This window comes from Mirounga leonina, unplaced genomic scaffold (genome assembly GCF_011800145.1).
Source record: "Mirounga leonina isolate KUSES-001 unplaced genomic scaffold, KU_Mleo_1.0 Mir_53, whole genome shotgun sequence".
Lineage (NCBI taxonomy): Eukaryota > Metazoa > Chordata > Mammalia > Carnivora > Phocidae > Mirounga > Mirounga leonina.
Window position 1 is genome coordinate 90,508,952 of NW_023270807.1, and position 21,457 is coordinate 90,530,408.

Genomic DNA, 21,457 nt, shown 5'->3' on the forward strand with positions numbered 1-21,457 from the left:
CTTCGGCTCAGGTCATGATCCCAGGGTCCTGGGATCGAGCCTCACATCGTGCTCCCTGCTCGGCGGAAGGCCTGCTTCTCCCTCTCCCACCCTCCCTGCTTGTGTTCCCTCTCTCGCTCTGTCTCTCTATCAAATAAAATCTTTAAAAATAAATAAATAAATAAACGTTAGATATTTGTCCTGAAGGGCACACAAACTCACAGCCCTAGGAATGGAAAGTAATGGCTTCTGCTGGGAGAATTGTTTTAAAGACCCTTCCATAGGGGGATCCAGTCTGAGGGCTTGCCTGCCAAATCCGGGACCAGAGACACATACGGAGCTGTGTCTGAAGGCATGACCAGACAGGGCTCACCCTCCCTCCAGAAGGCCCAGACTCTGCCCATATATGCACATACAGATAGCTGTGTATGTGTGTCTGTCTGTCTACCTACCTACCAGCTGTCCAGTCAGATCCTACCCACCCACTACGGCCCTATCAGTACTCACTCCTGGCTTGGTGTAGCTGGAGTGTTAACACTGACACTATACAACACGGTGACAGGCCACAGCCAGAATCAGAGTTGTCCCCGAGCTCTACCTGTCATTTGCACAACTATTTCTGGCCCCTAATTCGGGAGCTGAGTGTCTTCTGGGAGAAGCATCAGCTATAACTAGGATGTATCTGGAAAAGGCAGGCAAGGTAGGAAAATTCCTACCATGTAATCAGAGGGCTCCTTCGTATGTCACGGAGAGAGACAAAGGCAAAGCCCCCCAACCCACAATAAGAGTTCCCTTACAAATGTGCCAAGTCGGTTGCTCCTGTTACTTCCTCTGAATTCATACCTGAAAACAAAATAAGGGATGGCATCTTAACCTGAAAATAGTCTAGGGGCTCCCGCGAGGCTCAGTCGGTGAAGCGTCTGACTCGATTTCGGCTCAGGTCGTGATCTCAGGGTGGTGAGATCGAGCTCCGCGCTGGGCTGGAGCCTGCTTGAGATTCTCTCTCTCTGGCTCCCTGCGCCCCTCCCTGCCCTCCCTTGGGGGAAAAAAAAAAGTCTGTACAATTTTCAAAAACTAGATGGATGGTATGCAATGAGAAAACTTGATATTTTTAGATTCAAACAAAATTACCATGCCAAATCCATTTCCTATCCACAAATAAAAGTTTATCTCTAATAAAAATGGCTGTTGCTGAGCCAGAGGTGAGCGGAAGCCCCGGGGTGAGTGGGCAGGCTCCCCATAACCGGGGTGGCCCAGGGGGCCGCGCCAGCCCCTGAATCGTAACGTAATGCAGTGCGGTTTGCGTTCTCTCCGTCTTGGGCCAGTTTGAATTTAATTTTCGTTCTATGTCTGCAGCCCCTTCCACCTGTAGGAGAAGTTCTTCCTAGCTGTAGAACTGCCAGTGTTGCCACTGCCTGCTTGAAGTTCCCAGGTGTCCACAAATAACCAGCACTAGAACCGATTCTGAAAGAAGAGAGTGTGCCCCCTTCTTAGAAACTCTGAACGGTTTCGTCAAAATTCACAGTAGATCCCCGCCGCCCCCTGCCCCCAGCACGAGCCTCGGGGCGTGCCAGGCTGATCCGGGCAGCCAGAAATGGGGAAGGGAAGAGAAACGGTGCGAGGACTGGGGCAGCGGCCAAGTGCTGCAGCTCAGGGGGGGCCTCCTGCAAACCGGGGAGAAGCCAGCCCGCCGCGCCGGGGACCGCGCCTCCCATACAAAGGCTTCAGGCAGCCATAAAGAACGGCTGCAGAGGGCGCCTGGGTGGCTCAGTTGGTTAGGCGACTGCCTTCGGCTCAGGTCATGATCCTGGAGTCCCTGGATCGAGTCCCGCATCGGGCTCCCTGCTCAGCAGGGGGTCTGCTTCTCCCTCTGCCCTCTTCCCTCTCGTGGTCTCTGTCTCTCATTCTCTCTGTATCAAATAAATAAATAAAATCTTAAAAAAAAAAAAAAAAGAACGGCTGCAGATACAAAATAAAAATTCCATTCGGCCTGAGGAGAGCAAGGCAAAACAAAAACGTCTTGGTTATAAATTGACGTTTTTCTTCCAGTCTCACCCTTAGCTCTCAAGGGGTTCCCATGAGTAGTAGTTTTATCTTCGACTGGAAAAGGCAGCCGTGGTGAGCAGGCATCATCCATCCGCTCTCACCACAAAAGCGGGGCCATTGTTCCATTGTTAGAATGGACCCTGTAAGCAGCAGGTGGGACTATTTTTTTTTTTTTTTTTTTGAGAGATAGAGCGGAGGAGTGGGGGGAAAGAGAGAGAGAGAGAAAATCTTAAGCAGGCTCCATGCCCAGCACAGAGCCTGACATGGGGCTCCATCTCACGACCCTGAGATCATGACCTGAGCGGAAACCAAGAGTCAGTGGCTTAACCGACTGAGCCACCCAGGCGCCCCAGGACTATTTTTTTTTAATGTGCTAATTTATATTTCTGAGCCACAAGAACAACTCACAAGGAAAGTGAAGAAAGAATAAGCTATATTTAAATGTGGAAATAGGTCTAGAGAGAGCATGTGAACTGTTTCTGACCCATTTTCATTAGATAAAAAAAGGGGTGGATTTTACAAAGTGCTGTGAGCTTTTTCTTCTGGCAGTTTCAAAAGTAAGATGAGCCATTTGCCCTCAGCTGACAAGGGACAGAGCAGAATGAGGCAGAAGCCTGGAATGTGTGGGATTCCTTGAGTGTCAGTCCCCTGCCTCCCAGGGGGAAAAGGGGGCTGTCCTGAATTTCATTTCTCAAGTATCATGCAGTTCTTAGGAAGCGAAAGGTTATTATTATTTTTTAACATAAAATTTAATTTAAGAGAGGCATCACATGTGTCAAGTGCTTCGTTCATTGTGTGCGGGGTACCGTGTGGTTGAGGCTGAGGGCAGACAGCTACTGGAGACCTCCTGTGGGCACAGCACCCACTGGGCATTCAGACAGCCCAAGGCCTGCCCCCAGATAATCAAGTCTGCCTTGAATCCTCAGGAAAGAAATGTTCTAGAAGACAACCCTCAGGATACAAAATCAAGTCTCAGCAAAAACGATCCAAATTTGGAGATGCTGGTTAAGCTGGTAAGCCAATCACTACACAGTAAGAATTTTCCATTTGTTTTGCTCTTGACCAAAAAAAAAAAAAAAAAAAGGCTTCAGTCTTTATTCTGGTTAGTCCTTTTTTTCTTGAAAGTTTCCCTTAAGGGGAATAAAAAAAACACAAACCTCTAAATATAATTGAGGGGGGAATCCAACGGAATCCAAGAAAAGATTTTTCTTTTTTGAGTAAGCCCAGGTCTGAAAAGAAGTCAAACCAAGAGGATGGAAATGTAACATCTTGGGAACAAGAGCCATCTTGGTGCTACTCTGATTTTCTAATGTGACATGAGGACAGAATTTAAAGAAATGGCCCATGCACATAAAGGGTCTGACCCACCAACTGGTGGTCTGATTTCAAAGGCTGAGTATGATCAATATAACTTTCTGTTTGCAAAGGGTAGCGCAGACCAGCAGAGGCGTGGTCCTGTCTGGCCCTAACACGTTCGTGAATTCATCATCGTATTTTCGTTTTCAGAATCCTTTCAGGTAGACATTAGCAACCACATTTTGTAGATGAGGAACTCAAGTTAGAACACTTTAAATGACTTCCCTAAGGTCAGACAGCCAGGGGAGAAAGATACCTGAAGCCCCAGGTCTGAAGCTCAGTCCTGGGGCTCCTTCCCAGCCCCTCCACACGCTAGGCAAATCCACCTGCTGCGTGCAGTGCAGGTGTGGACCTCGCGGCCTGGGCGCCCGCACACCCTCAGATCCACCCCCCAGGAATCACCAAGGACGAGGGGGTTTAGGTCGGGCCGTGAATATGATAATGTCTCGTCTCACTGGCGGTCATAACACCTGACATTGGTTTGAAGATAACAACGAAAGGTTTGACAACTGAAACCTTAATTCAAAATGATTATAAACATTGGAAAACTCCAATATTTAAAAAAAAATTTATGCATAAAAATGTAATTTGGGCTCCAAGCCAGCAGCCAGGTGGGATACAAATGTATTTTTTTTTTAACACATTAGGTAAAACTTAACCAAGAACAGTGTGTTTATAGTATTTCATAGAGTGAGTTTTCTGTTTTTTCTCTTAAATTACTTTTACATTTTAATTTTAGCTCATGAAGTCATGGTTGATTTGTTTTGGGTGAAGGTCACATGGTGTTACACTTAGTATTGTCATATTTTATTTGGGGCACTATGGGGCATATTTAGGGCTGAAGGGAAAAGAAGAAATTTTGTTCTAAGAGTATTAATAGTTCTAAGCTCAAATACAAGGCCATTAAAATTTTTAAATTTAAATATTATAATTGTTTTCTAGATATTCATTCTAGACACTCGTTTTTCAACCTTTGAAAAATACAGATAAAGAAAAAGAATTACCTAGTCCCAGTACTGAAAATTCATTTCTCCATGTGTCTCCATAGCATACATAATAATAGGGTGAGGAGCTTCTTTACACCAGTGTATGATTTTTCCCTCTGCATTAAAGGATAAAACAGGACTTTGAAATATAGAAAACAGGACCTTTAGCCACCTAGCCGAATGCATTCACAGTTCCATGTTAGGGTCCTTTTTCCTAAATGTGGAAAGAAGAGCTTGAGTTTAGGGTTTCATAAATGCCTGTGAGAAGCAGATTAGTTGATGAGGAGAGGGCTAGCTCATTTCAGTTCTTCTGTCTGCAGGATAATCAATAAAACACTATAAATCAATCTGTAAAACACTGAGGAAGAAGAAATAGCAATCAAGAGTGGGCAACCCAAAGGCTTCCACAGTGGACCGTCATTCCCATGAAGGCAAGACTGTCCTCCTACCACTGTGTAGTCAGCACCAAGCCCATGTCACTGAATACGTATTGGGGTGGATAGACGGATAAACATCGGGCCTCAATCTGCCCTCCTCAAGATCCAAGACTAAAAGCCCCATCTCTGCTAGGGCATGAGGCTGGCCTGATGTGAGGGCCTCATTGGTTCCAGTGTGTCAAGCAGTGGCCAGCAGGGTCCACCACAGTCCCCTGTCAAGGTCCCCTTCAACCGTGTTTAGCGCAAATCCCAAAGAGGGACTCTCACAGAGTCACTGCCTGACTGTTGAGCCGGTCATTTCTCTACCTTCTTTGACTTTCAGGCTCTTTGAGGCTGTAAACCGGGGGTCATTCTGCTTTCCCTATGAGTTCTTAATGCCTTTCTACAGGAGAGAAAGCTCCAGATGGACTCAGCTGAAAAGCGATCGAGAGTTGTCGGGGAACTCTTGGAGAGCGAGAGAAAATACGTGCAGATGCTGGAAATTGTGAGAGATGTCTATGTAACGCCCCTGAAAGCAGCGTTGTCATCCAACAGAGCGATTCTCAGTGCTGCAAGCATCCACATCATTTTCTCTGATATTTTGCAGATTTTAAGTCTCAACAGGTAAACTCTGAAGAGGTATTTTTTCAAATATGCATTATGCCGTCGGAAGAACCCACACCTAACTGTTTCAAACGTTGTGCCGAGGAGCCCCTTCCCGGAGCCCCTGATCGTCTCACGGGAGAGGGCTCTTGCCACCACCGTGCCCAGGGGCTTGCCCCTGCCTCATTTCCACGCCCCGGTTCCAGGAGTGGAGCTCGGGGCCTGGGGGTCCTGTGTTGCGTGTACTGTTCACACAAAGGCAAGAGGAAGGAGAGCTGTCGGGCACCGTTCTTGATCAGCAGGGTCTGGCTGAGCGAAGGGAACGAAAACAAAGGGTTTCATGGGATCGGGTCACTAGGATACTGGGCTTAGGGAACCGGGCTGGGGGCCAGCTGAATGACAGTACAGTTTCAAGTATGCCCATCGACACAGGAAAGTGATCATGTGTGCGGACGACACAGACTGAGCCGCTCCGCCAGTAACTCTCCGGGTAACTCGGAAGCTCCTCACCCCCACTGGGCCCCAGCTGCTACAAAAGGAGGGGATTAAACTAGGCCTTTTCCCAGCTTCGAGGCCTGTGACGGCTGAACGATGAACAACGCTAGGTCCGCAGCAGAGGGCCAATCGGGAGGTAGGCATTCGAAGCAAGTGGAGCACTCTCCTCTGGGGACTCGAAGAAACCTTCCCCGCCTGCCTGGCTGGCCACATGGAGTGGGACAGTCAGGGGACAGCACTGTGGAGGCCAGCCTAGGGCTCCCACTCGGGGGATTAAGAGGAAGAGGCGAGATTCCACCGGAGTCAACCTACTTCCTCACACCCCCGCCCCTCCTCCTTTCTGGGCAAATCTGCCCTCTCTGTGTCAAGGCAAACAGATGTGACAAAAGCCCTGCCAGGCTGCACTAATGACAACTAATTTATTTTTATTTTTTAAGTTTCTAGGTTATCCCCGGCCAGTATTTCACAGGCATGCTTTTCTCCTATGGCAGGCAGTTTCTAGACAACCTGAGAGACAGACTGCAGGAATGGGGCCCAGCCCACTGCGTGGGAGAAATATTCCTCAAGTTTGGAAGCCGGTTGAACACATACACCAATTTCTTCAACAATTACCCGGTTGTTCTGAGAACTATGGAGAAGGTAATGATTGAGTTACCATCCAGGCATGAATGAGACTTTCTGAGCTTGAAAGGAAGTTTTGTGTGCAATCCAAAGGACTAGGATTAACAGGAAAGACTTCTTCCCTACTCTTAGCTTCCAGCTGACTGGGAGCTCTTTGAGGACGGGGCCCCTGACTTACTTATTTGTGTATCACTAAGGGTTAACACAGTGCTTGATACACAGGACCCAGGGACTGGTTGTTGGACTGAACTAATCATGCAAATGGCCGGGCTTTCATCTAGCTGCCCCAGATACTCTGTGGTTCAGTTACAGAAAAATGTTTCACAGCGAGGGAGAAACAACACTGAGAACCCTGATTCTGCTCTGCCAACTCACTGCTCTGTGGCCTTGACAAGTTTGACTCTCTTCCAGAGAAAAGGAATTAATAATCCATATGTTTCTTGGAATAAGGACACTCATTTGTGAAAGCTCACCATGAACTAAGGATTTCTTTGTCTTGAATTCCTTTGAGAGTTCATGATAAACAATTTTTCCCTTCGTGACCTAAGCTGTATGCAGTGTGGGCTGGAATATTCAGCTCCCTTCTGCGTCACTCGCTGCTCTTGCCGGCTGTCTTCTGATGGCAGTGAGCTCTCTCTTTCTTTCCTCTTCAATTTACATCAAAAGGGCAGCAGAAGACGGTCCCTTGCACTTCTGCTAGTGTCTCCTATATTCACTTTGGCTGCGTCCACCTGTCCGTACTGAGGCCCTGAGAGCAAGGCCTGGGGGCTGGGAGGCCTCTGGACACGTCCTGACCTCAGACCTCTCCCTTTGTAGTATCATTCTTGCCTCATGGAGGGAGCTTAAATACTGCCAGACAACTGGATTATGTGAAAGTTGCATGAATAAGGCAGTTTCAGAGAACCAACCTTTAGGACAAGGATGGGACCAACGTGTCACGTGATATCATAAATTGATACCAAAATTGTTATAGTTAGGGATAATAATGATATCTATTTCACTGGCATGGGGTGTGCAGATAAATAGTCAGTAAACATTAGCTGTTAATAAGTACACCCAGTGAATATTTGATGCATTTCTGGCATCTTTGAGGCACGTATGTACTGAGAAAAATGAGGTCACTTCCTGAGGGCTCTAATGGTGATGAATGAACACATTTTAAAACAGATATTTAGCACAGTGGAGCCCCTTTATGATGTTACTACGGAAAACATAGTTAACAACAGTATTACAGTGGATACTATTAATAGCTTATTACTGTGGAGATAGCATTTACTGCCTGGCAAGCACTTTATGGATAGGATTTTCCCCCTCATCACCACAAGAGTTAGGTAAGGTAATCCATGCAAGAGCTGAGGCTCAGAGAAGTTAAATAACTTGACAGGGTCACATAGAATTAGATAGAATTAAATTAGAATTTTAACGTTAATCCAGGCCTACCTGGTTGCAAAGTCTATTTTGTCTATACTGATTAAGTTCACGGAATAGGGTTACCTTATGATATAATTAATACACTGTACTTAGTAGACTAGTAAGCACCGAAAGTACTAGTCATGCTTTGGTTAGATGTAGTTGTTGCCCCTTCTGCTTTGAGTGCATCATAGACCATGCTTGTCTGGTGGAACAGAAGTCTCTTCAGCCATATTATACAGCAAAATTTTGACATAATGCTCACCTTTAGTGCAGAGAAATGATACCAGCATTCCGAGCTTTCCTGAAGAGACATGATAAGACCATTGTGACCAAAATGCTGAGGTAAGTTGTGAGGGAGTGCACAGTGGAGCGCCCCAAGGACAGGGCACACTTTGACCTTCAGAGAGCGACCAGGGTTCCCTTTTCCCTGCCTCATACAGCCTCCCGGAGCTGCTTTTGTACCCATCACGAAGATTTGAAGAATATGTTAATCTTCTCTACGCACTGAGGCTTCACACTCCCGCAGAACACGCTGACCGTGGGGACGTGACCACTGCAATTGACCGACTCAAAAAATATAAAAGTTACATAGATCAGGTTGGTTGCTGATAAGAGTTCGTGTCTTTTACAAATGTTACAATGCTTTGTGGTACTGACTCAAAGATCCTGAAATACCTTATCCTTTCGTGGTGTTCTTCAAAGTCTTTCCTCCTTTTAATGTGAAATCATTGGGCTCTGATTTTGAGCACTAAGAGGCTCTATTCTGAGCCAAACAACATGAGAGAGAATGTTTTCAGAGATCTGGATAAGTGCCATAAAACTTTTATTAATATGAAAGTTTGAAGAATTGAATATTTGGATTGATTTTTCTAGATAACTAAAAGAAAAAAAGTAAAATTGTTTGTTTTGGAAGGTACTTCTTATTAATTAACTTATCTGCCTCGGTAAGTATAGCAATCATAATTATTCTCTGAAAGAATTCAGCATCTTGAAAGACAGTACTATCGTTCTGAAAATATTGTTGTGATGTGCATATTACATGGGCATCCAGGCTGAATGTGAACTGAAAACTTATTTTGCCCTGAAGATACTTTGTGAATACAGTCTTGTCACTTGCCTCTTTGTTTTTAGAACACTGGGGACACGAAACTGAGATTTTTACTAAAGTTTATCAAAATACTGAGCCCTGTATCAAGTGCCATAAAATATTTTAATCTATTTTTATGTATAAAAACTTCACAATTTTTGTTTGCCTAAAATCCCTTTGTTTACTAGATGAAGCAAAACATCAGTATGAAAGATCAGCTGTCAGAAATACAGAGAATCGTCTGGGGATGCCCGGTACGTATTCTGACATGCTCACTACATCTCATGCTCATGAATATAACCTCAAGTTACTGGCAAAAGGAGACATGCAGATTTTGATTCCGCTGACGTCTGTTGAATGCCCGCCACGTGCCATGTGCTGGCAAGCTTCCACATTTCACATCCTGCCTAGTTGTAAGGGTGCATAATGAGAAGAGGCACAAGGGGACTTGACCCCATCCCATTACTTTTCTACAGTCTTAGCTCCTTGACTGGTGCTTCTGTGAACATGACCTCCTTTGGGGAAAGGGGCCATGTCTTCTATTGTTTTATATCTTCCTGTACATAATGCCTGGTGTAGGATTCTGTGCCCTGAGGATATCTGAAAAAAATCTTAGGAGTCCTCTGTTGGTTGTTACCTATAGAATATCATCTGGTCCCAGTCTACCTTCTCTCTTACTGCCTTGCCTACCACTTCATGATCAAATCACACAAATCTACTCATAGTGCTCCAATAATGTTAGCCTTTCTCTACACATTTGACCTTTGCCCACGCTTTCCTTCTCTGAAATTGCCTTCCTTTCCCACTCCACTGGATAAACTATTCATCCTTTAAAAATCCAGTTCAATCATCATCTTCCTTGTAAAGTTTCCCCAACATCTCCAGCTGTGAGTCCCCCCACCCCCGTCTTGGGTATCCTGCAATACCCTGAACATCTCTGTCACACTTTTTTATGACCCTTAGTTCATAAGACTGAGAACTCCATCAGGCATGAGCTACGACTTACTTGTCCTCTGATGTTTAGCGTATAGTAGGAGCTCGATATATGAATTATGTTGAATTAAAGTGCCAATTGATTGGAAACATTTTTATTTGGTCAAATTGGGGAAACAAGATGGAGCTGTTTTGTTAGAATTTAGATCTGCACATTTTGGTAGGGAGAGTGGAGTTGATTGGATTACCAAAAGTCCAAAATCTTGCAACTCACAGAGTCTGAACTTATCTCTGGATCACTGTTCACACTAAGTGATCATCTCATGGCTAGATTGGTAAAAGTGTCTAACTTCTGAATTTTTAACAATCCATTCACTTCCTTTTCTTCATAAATCCCTTCTTACCTGCTCCCATCCCCTCTTTTTTTTTTTTTAAATACTAGGAAAGCTTTTAAAGCATTTATAAATAAAACAGTAATTTCAGTAGTTTTCAAAATTATACAACACCTTCAAATATAGTTTTCACATGAATTCTGTGGTCTTTCTAAAGAAAACCTCTTCTGTCAATAATAAAAACATTCATTTTTTCATAATTAAACTGAGTTTTACTCAACACAGCTTCTGGGGTATAAAACAGTTCTGCAGTAGTGGACTTTTTATTTTCTACAAATTTATGAATGTTTCTAATTTTGTTTTTGGTTTCATAGACTCTATCAGAAGAAAACAGATATCTGATTAGGGTCCAAGATGTAGCCCAACTTCACTGCTGTGATGAGGCAGTAAGTTTCTCTTTAAGGTAAACACTTAACTATCCTATGGCTGTGACTATGTCTTGCTCATCTTGTACCTGGGATCCGGTACAGTGTTTGACACAAGTCTGCAACAAATATTTGTATTGGACCGAAAACTTAAACATACATTCCCCTGCAGTACTATAAGGTGCTTTATTACCATACTCACATTCCAGGCAGCTACTGGATAGAATGGGAGAAAATACGTTATCTCTGCCAGAACCGCAAACTGCAGAGTAGCAGGAATTCTGAGGTTGGTCACTTTCCTACTGAAAGGAAATCCAAGAGTTGTGGGTATCACGTTAGTGATCTGCTCACCTAAAACAAAAGAGAAGACCAGTTAATTATCTTGGTAGTTATTGAGGTTAGTATTAAAAAGGTTTCACCAAGAGACCATCATTATATTGAGGTCTTACCATATCTGTTTTGCACAGTGCTTACAGTAGTGTTAAGACCAAAAGATGGGAGGGTGCCAATTCCCATAAGCTAGCATCCCCTTTCCTCTTTTAGAACAAGGATGGGCAAACTTTTTTCTGGAAAGGGTCAGATCGTAAATATCCTAGGTCTTGTTGGCCAGATGATTTTTGTGGCAACTACTAAATTCATCATTATAGCATAAAAACAGCAACATAATGATACAACACATGAATGATACAATCTGCATAAACAATACAGTGCATAAATGAGGGAGCATGGCTGAGTTACAGTAAAACTTTATTTACAAAACAAGTGGTGGGGCCATAATTTGCTGATGCCTATGTTGGAAAATTATTTGCAGAACTGTGTTCTCAGTATTAATGGCAAAGATGACAACTCAACAAATAGTAACCAAATGGAGAGAAATCAACTCCTTTAATTCTTCCAACTCCAATAAAAGAAATAAAAATTGATTTGCCTCTTATTTCAATGAATATTTCAATGAATGTTTCCCAAAGGTGTAAGTCAGGGGCGTGATTGGAAGAAATCCAAAGCTTTCACCTCTATTCTTGCCTAGAGTGGTTCTAAATGAAAATCAAATCATGTAATTGTGTTATTTTTCTCACGATCACAGTGTTTTTTGTTTTCTTTGTTTTGTTGTTTTTGTTCAAAAGCAACAGAAATGAACTGCAGTGATGGAAGGAAACTACTTATCAAACCAGCAATTCTAAACACGCTGGTGTGGTAGGAGACATGCTAGGGATTATTCCAGTTTTTTATTATTAGAATTTATTTTACCTTCATGTATTCATAAAGGTAACACTCTCCTTTTATGTAAGTCTGAGTTTCTGACCTACATAATTTACCTTTTCTCTAAAGAATTTCTTTTAACATTTCTTGCTAAGCAGGTTTACTGGCAATGAATTTCCTCGATTTTTGTTTGTCTGAGAGTCTTTATTTCTCTTTCACTTGAAGGATAATTTTGTTGGCTACAGAATTCTGGGTTGCTGGGTTCTTTTCTTTCAACACTTATTCTACTCTACTCTCTTCTTGCTTGCCTGGTTTCTGAGGAGACATCCAATGTAATTCTTATTCTTGTTCTTCTTTGGTAGGGTTTTGTTTTGTTTTTGTTCTTTGGGTTCTTTTAAGATTTTATCTTTGATTTTCTGGAGTTTGAATGTAATATGCCCTAGGTGTAGATTTTTTGGTATTCACCCTGCTTGGTATTCTCTAAGCTTCCTGGATCTGTGGTTTGGAATCTGTCAATAATTTTAGAAAATTCTCAGCCATTATCACTTCAAGTATTTTTTTTGTTTCTTTCTCTTTGTTCTCCGTGTGATACTCCCATTAGACAGATGTACACATTTTTTGGGTAACCTGTTCCTTTCTTTTTCAGTCATTTTTTTCTCTTTGCTTTTCAATTTGGTAAGCTTCTATTGATGTATCTTCAGGCTCATTGATTCTTCCCTCGGCTATGTCCAGTCTGCTATTGAGCACATCAAAGGCATTATTCATTTCCATTTCAGTGTTTTTAATTTCTACAGTTTCTTTTTCATTCTTTCTTAGAGTTTTCATTTCTTTGTTTTTATTACTAATTTGTTCTTTTGTTGCATGTTGTCTACTTTTTTCATTAGAGTCCTTGACTTATTTATTATAAATATTTTAAATTCCTTGTCTAATAATTCCAAAAACATCCCTGCCATATAAGTCTGGTTCTGATGTTTGCTTTATCAAACTGTTCTCTTTCCTCTTAGCATGACTTTTAATTTTTTGCTGAAAGCTAGACATAATGTATTAGGTAAAAGGAACTGAGGTAAATGGGTCTTCAGTGTGAGGTTTTATGTTTATATGGCTAGATGTTAGCCTGTGTTTACTGTTTGTTGTATCTGTGGTGTCAGAGGCTACAATTTATTTTGGTGTTCTTTTTTGTCCCCCCTGTTGTCACTGAGTTTCCCTAGAGATCCCTTAAATAGGGTTTGAGGCTTCTAGTTCTTTTTAGCTGTGATCACTGGTCATTATAAGGAATTCTTATTGATGTGATATCAAAGGGGAAGGAAGGAGAAGGGAAGAGTTCTATAGTTTCATGGTTGGGTCTTAGTTTTTTAGTGAGCTGTGCCCTGAGCTAGGACTTTCACAGTGTTTTTTCAGTCATTTTTGTTTGTTGTTTTGTTTCCTTTCATTTTTGTACCTCTAAAAGGCAGGAAGCCTGGAAGGGGCTGGAGGTAGGTGTTTCCCCTCCCCCATATTGGTTAGATTCTGGTAAAATAGTTTCTCTTGAGGGAAGTCCTTTGGTAAGGAGAAGAGAACTCTTCAGTCACATTTTAAAAAAAGTTACCTCCCCCCCACTTTCTGGTCTGAAATCAGGAAGAATGAAGACATTTTTCTTTGATCTTCACAGTGAGAACCTGGTGGGGCTCCTGGAAGTAAAACACATGCAAATTTTAAATTCATGCAAGTGGGGAGAGAATGTTCCCCTAAGGCTAGGCTTCTAGGGGTCCTTAATATCTTAAAACTAGTTCACTGCTCCAGCAGGGAGTTTCTGCCTCCAGTAAGCTGTGTTTCTCTGTTCAGTGTGTCTCTCCAGCTTTTGGGGTTCTGGTTTACCTTGTGACCGTAATTCTCTGATGGATCAAAGAAGAGCTGTTGAAGTTTTTCAGCTTCTTTTTTGTTGTGAGGATGGAAGTTAGGACTTGCAAGCTCTTTACATGTCCAACCAGAAGCCAGATGGCTCAGTTATTAGAATTTAGGCTTGACTTCATTATTTGGACAACAGAGAATACACTTAACAATTTGAGGATCATGGGAGAATACTAAATTATTTTACACTCTAATTATGAGGTACATTTATGTTAAAATCTCAGTGATTTGTCAAGCAGTAAATGTAAATGTAACTTTACATTAACATTTAAAATTAAGTAAATGCAAGATAGGTTCATATTTGAACAGGTATTATAGAATTTTTAGTCTGCAACTTTGTTTTCTATCATTTTGGAAAGTCAGATAAAACTCAAGAAATCCCACTCCTATGACTTCCATTAGGGATTTCTACTCAGAGAAAACTCTGCTTATATTTATACATAAAATGCTGACTAACATGAGTATAAGGCTTTATAATTTACCATATTTTTTATTAATGCTTTTTACTTATTTATTTATTGTAATAATTTCTACACCCACCGTGGGGCTCAAACTCACAACCCCGAGGTCAAGAGTTACATGCTCTTCCAACTGAGCCAGCCAGGGGCCCCTACCATATTCTTTACATTCCCTCATTTGATACACTCATTACAATCACTTGCTGAGGCAAGTAGGTCTGGAACCATGTTATGGGTGGGAATCTGGATTTAAGTAAGTTGTCTGAGGCCACAGAATAAGTTCTGGTCTGAAATTCAAAACCAAGTCTCAGTGCTCTATCTACTGATTAGACCAGCAGGTGGAAAGATGAACTGAGACTTCCTCATAATAAATTTACCAACCGAGCAGCAAGTACTAAACACATTACTAATAAACAAGAGCTGTGACACGGAAAAAAACAAGTCAATATTTGCACTGTAAATGAAAAAATTTCCTCTGGGGTAGAGATGAAGTCATAGGGTCATTTAGAGCTGGGAAATTTGAACGTATTTGTCCCTTTGTTAATATAGCCCACAGAATTTGGGGATATGTTAAGCTTTGATAATATATTACATAATTTGGAACTTCTATTAATATCGTTCTTCCAGAAACACCAGTTCTCATTGATGTGACTTTCAGCCTGCTGGTTTTTAAATAGGCTTTTGTTGTTGTTCCTCCTTTCCTCACTCGATGCAGAGGCGACAAAAGGTGGAGCCCTCTAGGACTGGTGAACAGTGGCATGGCCTTGAATCACCAAAGGGAGACATCCACTTCTCAGACCAAGTCCTCTTGAGAAAAAACCCTATTCCACTGCCAAAAATGCATACTGTAAACTTTCTTTTTGCCTTACCCAAAGGGACCTACAGTTGGTTACCGGGGCAGCCTCCCAGGGATACTGGACTCTGGCTCTGAATTGACTCTTAGCCTGGCAACTCCGAAAGCCACTGTACTTAGGTCAGAGTGTGGATGTTTAGGAGCTACAGTTTTGGCTCAGGGCAGCTCAGAGAACCTATGGCTTGCTGTTGTCTGCTCATGCCTAACATTGTAAAATTCCTTTCAAGGTTTTATGTATTTATAGAAGTTGGGTACTTCATCATTTTGGCAGTCTGATACAATAAACAACAATAAAACACTTCTAGAATGATGTTAGGAATTTAAACTATAATAGACCTATTACATTTTGTTGAGTTATTTGACCTATTTCTGAACAAGAAAAGAAATCCTATCTGACCAAGTTCAGGGAAAAAAACTCTACCCTTGGAGTTGGTTCTTTTGAATGAGCAGAAGTAGCTTTCTGAAACCTTATTAGGATCCATAGTTTCCACTTCAGTTGCTCTATTATGTCAATATGAGAGGTGAAATTACTTACTTTTACATATGTAGAGGAATTATTAATTTTTTAAAAAAAGGTTCTGGTGTTCCTTGTCTTTGGATGAAAATTGTTGGAGATCTCGAGGGGATTTATTTAAAAGATTTTTATCCACTCATTTTAGAGAGGGAGAGAGAGAGAGAGAGAGAGAGTGAGCAGTGGGAGGAACAGAGGGAGAGGGACAAGTGAACTCCACGCTGAGCCTGACGCAGGGCTGAATACCACAACCCTGAGATCATGATCTGAGCCAAAATCAAGAGTGCGACGTTTAATTGACTGAATCACCCAGGAGCCCCTGGAGGGGCTTAACTTAGTAAATGGCTTTTGAAAACCATTTTTCTAGATAGAACTTAGATTTATTTTAGATAGCATTCTCATAATCAGATCGAAATAATGAAAACCTCTGTGTGTTTTCAAGCCTCTTCCCCTGCTCCTGTCCTCTGATTACAAGTGGCCTCAACTTTGAGTTAATCTGCCCTTCCCTGGGCCAACCACCCGCTTGCTCTGCGTGGGTCACAAAACTGGGATTCTTTGATTTACCTCTACTCTGTTACACCTTCCAAAAGAAAAAAAATTATTCTTTACCTTTCAAAACCACTTCTCTAAAGCAAACCTGTATGCACATTCTCTGATAATTCAGATAAAACAGCAATATTTTATTATAGCTTTGAACATTTTTCTAAACTGGTATGATAGGAGAAATAATTGTTCTCATAAGTAATGTGGTAAAATTGCCAAAAAAGGGCAAGAATATGGACGGGAGTGGCCATTTACACATATAGACCATTACACACAGATTGAAATATCTCCCTTCTTGCTGCCTTTCTTTCTCATCCCTAGTTCTGTATGCACCATTTTTGTCAGAATACCCTATCAACTTGATCTAGAATATTGTTTCTTGCAAGATGTCAGTATATGTGAAGCATCCCACTCCTTCCAGCCTAAATCATAACCACATAGAGATGGGAAGGAAATGCACGAAAAAGGAAAAGGTGGCTGTAGGGGCTGGGTGACCACTGCCTTTCTAATTATCCACACACCTAACACAGCTGGTACCTGCTCCGAATAGCTGAACCTGAAATATAGTACTCCTCAAAAACGTTTAAGTCCTGGATCCAGTCCTTTGCCTAGCATGACATGGTTGTAACAGATGATTTAAATGCCTCACTCCTCAAAATGTGGTCTGCACATCAGCATTGTCAGGGAGCTATTAGAGATGCAGAAAACCTCAGGCTACTCTAGTTCTACTGCATCAAAATTTGCATTTTAACAAAAATCTCCAGGTAATTTAGAGGGACATTGGAGTTTGTACTATGTACAAGTCAGAGCCATTATCATACATAAAATGGACTCTAAATGGTAATTATGGCAGGTTTTAAGGATAGTCATCTGGAGGTTTTTGATAAAAATACATAAAACATTTGACCAATCAATCCTACCCCCCAGAAGCCTATCTGATAGAAATAACAACACGTGTAAGGGATTTGATTATAGATAAAGATCAGTTTATTCGAACATTGCCCATAGTGGCCATAAAGAACTAATTAAAGGAAGGAGAGAGAAAGGGAGAAGGGAGGAAAGAGACCCAAGCCTGTAAACAAACCCAGTGGGCATCAAAATGGGAGGAGTTGAATAAATGATGATCTACACACACCATAAAGTATTATTTGGCCACTAAAAAAGAATAAATTAAAGCAGCATCTGGGTGGCTCAGTCGGTTAAGCATCTGACTCTTGATTTCAGCTCAGGTCATGATCTCAGGGTCCTGGGATCAAGCCCTGCATCAAACTCCACGTGCAGTGTAGGGTCTGCTGGAGATTCTCTCTCTCTGCCCCTCCCATCACGTTCTTGCTTTCAAATAAAAGAATCTTAAAAAATATAAAGCCATACCAGTTAACTTGAAGTGATTTCCATTGCTAAGCGAGAAAAGCAGAAAAAAACTGTGGACGTTACCATTTTTGTAAAATAATGGCAACCTACCTGTAAATAGATGTGTATACATGTACATATGTGTGTGATTACCTGAGCAAGTAAGAAAACAAGGACAGACAGTTACTAGTTTGGTAACTTGGGTGGCCTGAGTGCAGGGAGGAGGGAGCCAAGCAAAAAGAAAAAGTGAAACAAAAAAGGACACTTAATAAAGCCGGTGGTATGGATTGATGCCACTTTAGCATTTATGTAAAAGTTTATGTAGATTTAAATTGACAATTTAAAAAACAAACAAAGATAGTGAAGATAAAAAATGAGACTTCCTCTGTTCATCAAGCTAGTAAATGGACTCCCTTCCTTAGAGTAACTGAGGGTTGATGCTTCTAGAGAAAAAATGTTTGGTTACCCTACAATAAAACACTGAGCTAGCGGGCGCCTGGGTGGCTCAGTTGGTTAAGCGACTGCCTTCAGCTCAGGTCATGATCCTGGAGTCCCTGGATCGAGTCCCTCATCGGGCTCCCTGCTCAGCAGGGAGTCTGCTTCTCCCTCTGGCCCTCCCCCCTCTCATGTGCTCTCTCTCATTCTCTCTCTCGCAAATAAGTAAGTAAAATCTTTAAAACAAACAAACAAACAAAAACCACTGAGCTAGCTTCACTTAGCCACTCCTGGTGTGGGGGGAGGGGGGTTGAGGACACTGCGGGGGGGTGGGCGGGGAGGGCTCCCCTAGCTCCTCCCCAACATGTTGCTTGACTGCCTGGTGAGTACTCACACAAGCAAACCCATACTAGAGTACATTGGCGCCTACCAAGCAGGAGACCCGGCTCCAGCTACACAGCAGCCTAGAGGGTAATAGATGGAGGTTGAGGGCACGACATTTTGCCTGCTGATAAACATGCCTCAGTTGACCATCATAGCAATCTCAGTGAAAATGAAGAGCTACTTCTCACCTTTCATACTGATGAAGTGTATTATCTGTTGATTTCCCTCCAACCAAAATTAGAAAAATTCTAATTTCCTACCTAGTTCCTTTAACCTTCAGTTAAATGCTTTTCTTTTCCCTGCTTTGTACTTAAGATACCTTGGGCCATATTGGTTCTTGTGCTTTTCTCTACCCCAACCTGTTACACTGAGGATGAAACCAAACCAAACCAAACTTACTTTCCCCAGATTGCCCAAATACATCAGATACAAAATACCACACTTGGTTTAACACAACTCTAGCATAATTCATGTTGTAAAGGAGGAAAAGTTCAATGTCTCTTTCCCCCACAGCTTGTCCAGTGGGTAAGTTCAAACCATTCCACCAGGAACCTTGAGGCCCACACACAGCAGTGGTCTGAGAGACAGAGGGAGTATTCACACCAGGAGAAAAACCACTGAGAACTCCAATGAGCCATTCCAACCTGTCTGTAGTGGGCAAAGGCCTCAACTATTGGCTTATCAATGCAAAGATGGTGACTTGTGTAACAAAGTATGTCCATGTAACCCTTCTCCACTTTAACACAGGCTCTATGAACACACCCGTGACCTCAGTCTTTTCCTCTTCAACGATGGACTGCTTGTTTCTAGCCGGGGCACATCTCATACTCCATTTGAGAGGACTTCAAAATCAACCTACCAGTTCATTGCATCAGTGGCCCTTCATAGGTTACTTGTAGAGGATATTCCAGATTCCAAATGTATGTATTCTTTTTCTTCCAAGAGTTGAAGACCTTTAGAAAGCTATATTATATAATGCTCATTAACTATTATAAAGTAGGAAAAGGACTAGAATTTTCATTTGCAAGTTTGCAAAGAGTTCTTCGAGTATTTTAGGATTTCATTAATGTAAACTTTGCACCTATCGGAAATAGCAAAGGAAAGGAATGCTGGTGTTGTCAGACATGCACCCTACATATTAGGAAAACAACTTTCAAAAATCATAAAGGGAGGCATGAACCCACATCATCCTGAGTTCTTCGAAGCAATCTGACAGGAGAGCCACTACTCACTACTGCTTGTAAATGTTACAATTTTATACTTTTACCTATCACTTTTCCATTTTACTAGGGCTATACTGTCTACAGATGTTACTATATTTTAGATTTTTATATGCTGTTTCCATTCCACTAGGATTAAGTGATTATTACAAATCTATGTACCTTTTCTTCCTTAAATTCATATTCAAGTTGACACTTCTTCTGTAATTGACAGACTTGCCAAGGATGTTTAGTAACAGACATTTCACTCATTAATAACCTCAATAGAACTCTCGTCTGTTACAAAAAGAAATCCTACTTAAAACTACCATGCCTATTTTTAGTTATTATCCTACACGCTACTTCCCAAGCTTAAAAGGATCCTTCTCTTTTCTCAGTTTCTGTTAGGCCAGACAATCTGAATGGAATACCTCTCGTTCCAATACTCTTCATCGCATGTCAAGGCAGGACTTACGGTTAAAGCTGGAACGAAGGACTTAGATAAAGAACTCACCCTTAAAAAAGGGCTGCTCCCCTTTAGTTTTAGCCTCATTTTAAATCTGAGCCTGAGAAAAAAATGAACACCAAAGGTGAAAATAAATATTTCCACCTAGAAAACAAACTCCGGTGACATGGGTTAGTAATCTATAATCACCGGGAATGGTTAAAGAGGGTAGGACATCTGCTTTTAGTCTCCTGTTAGTCAGCTGTGCTGTCTCAAAACATCGTTATGTAACCTGCTAGACAGCTAGCACTCAGCTACATAGTTGGCTTACTTCCGACAAGGTGGTCCAGGCCTAGCTCTCAGCATCTCTACCTGCACCAACTCTTAGTGCAGACCTTTACCGGTTCCAGTCCTTCAGGAGTGGCCGAGACAAGGAGTTAAAGAACATGACATCATCTACCATCTACGAGTCTTTAAAAATAACTAATTTGGGTGCCTGGGTGGCTCAGGTGGTTAAGTGTCTGCCTTAGGCTCGGGTCATGATCCCAGGGTCCTGGGACCGAGCCCCACATCAGGCTCCCTGCTGAGCAGTCCCTCTCCCTCTGCCTGCCCCTCTCCTTGCTTGTACTCTCTCTAAAATAATTTTTAAAAACCCTGCTAATTAAACAATCACAAAGATAAGATTTTTTAGGTTATATTTGAATTATTCAGTATTTTTAGGAAGTTATATTCTAAACTGGACTCATATTGGAATCCCTTTTTAGTTTTCATGAAGTTCCTAAAGATGACTTGGTCAATTCTTGAATTTTAAAACATTTTTTTTCCTTTTGATTGTGACCTGCCAAGATTAATTAGTAGACCTCAAATATTTTTACAGATATCAAGAATGCATTTATTCTTCATGGTCCAAAACGTGAATGGATTTGTGCTACAGAGGTTGAGGATGATAAATTCCTATGGTTGTCAGTACTCCAAAGTGCAATCAAAAGTAGTATGGAGAAGTGAGAAAACATTATGGGCGCTTATTCTCCCTGGCAAAGACAATGTATTTTCTGTTCCAGAAGATCCGTAGGAAGCAGAATGATGATTTGTCATGGATGATGGGAGAATGAACTAGGACGACCCATAAAGTCCCTCCTAACTTTTAAGCTTTATCTTCTGTTTTCAACTATGTGAAGAAATGTAAAGTACAAACAAATTGAGTCCAAAATTTTGCAGCACTTCTTTTGGTAGTTATTTTTCACAGACACTATTGTTTAGATTAATTTGACAGAACAAGGATAATTGTGTACTTAAAGTTTTGTTTTATGATCTAATGAAAACGTCAGAATAAAAAAATGTTTCTTAAGTGATCGGTCTAGAGAAATATTTTGTTGACTTACCTATCATATCTTTATAAATTTTCATGATATAATTACTGATTTTTTTTTTAAAGATTTTATTTATTTATTTGAGAGAGAGAGAGCGAGCATGAGAGGGGGAGGGGCAGAGGGAGAAGCA

General features: G+C 41.7%; 1 protein-coding gene across 1 annotated transcript in view; it reads left to right on the forward strand.

Moving 5' to 3' along the window:
- ECT2L (epithelial cell transforming 2 like) overlaps window positions 1-21,380 on the forward strand; it is a 64,094-nt gene extending 42,714 nt beyond the window's left edge. The window contains exons 12-20 of the mRNA XM_034990778.1: window positions 2,952-3,038; window positions 5,193-5,407; window positions 6,373-6,520; window positions 8,184-8,257; window positions 8,356-8,512; window positions 9,191-9,256; window positions 10,642-10,730; window positions 19,061-19,233; window positions 20,835-21,380. Of these exons, the coding sequence (XP_034846669.1) occupies window positions 2,952-3,038; window positions 5,193-5,407; window positions 6,373-6,520; window positions 8,184-8,257; window positions 8,356-8,512; window positions 9,191-9,256; window positions 10,642-10,730; window positions 19,061-19,233; window positions 20,835-20,962 (1,137 nt within the window). The 3' untranslated portion in view covers window positions 20,963-21,380. The remainder of the gene's footprint in view (window positions 1-2,951; window positions 3,039-5,192; window positions 5,408-6,372; window positions 6,521-8,183; window positions 8,258-8,355; window positions 8,513-9,190; window positions 9,257-10,641; window positions 10,731-19,060; window positions 19,234-20,834) is intronic.
- The last annotated feature ends 77 nt before the right edge of the window (window positions 21,381-21,457 follow it).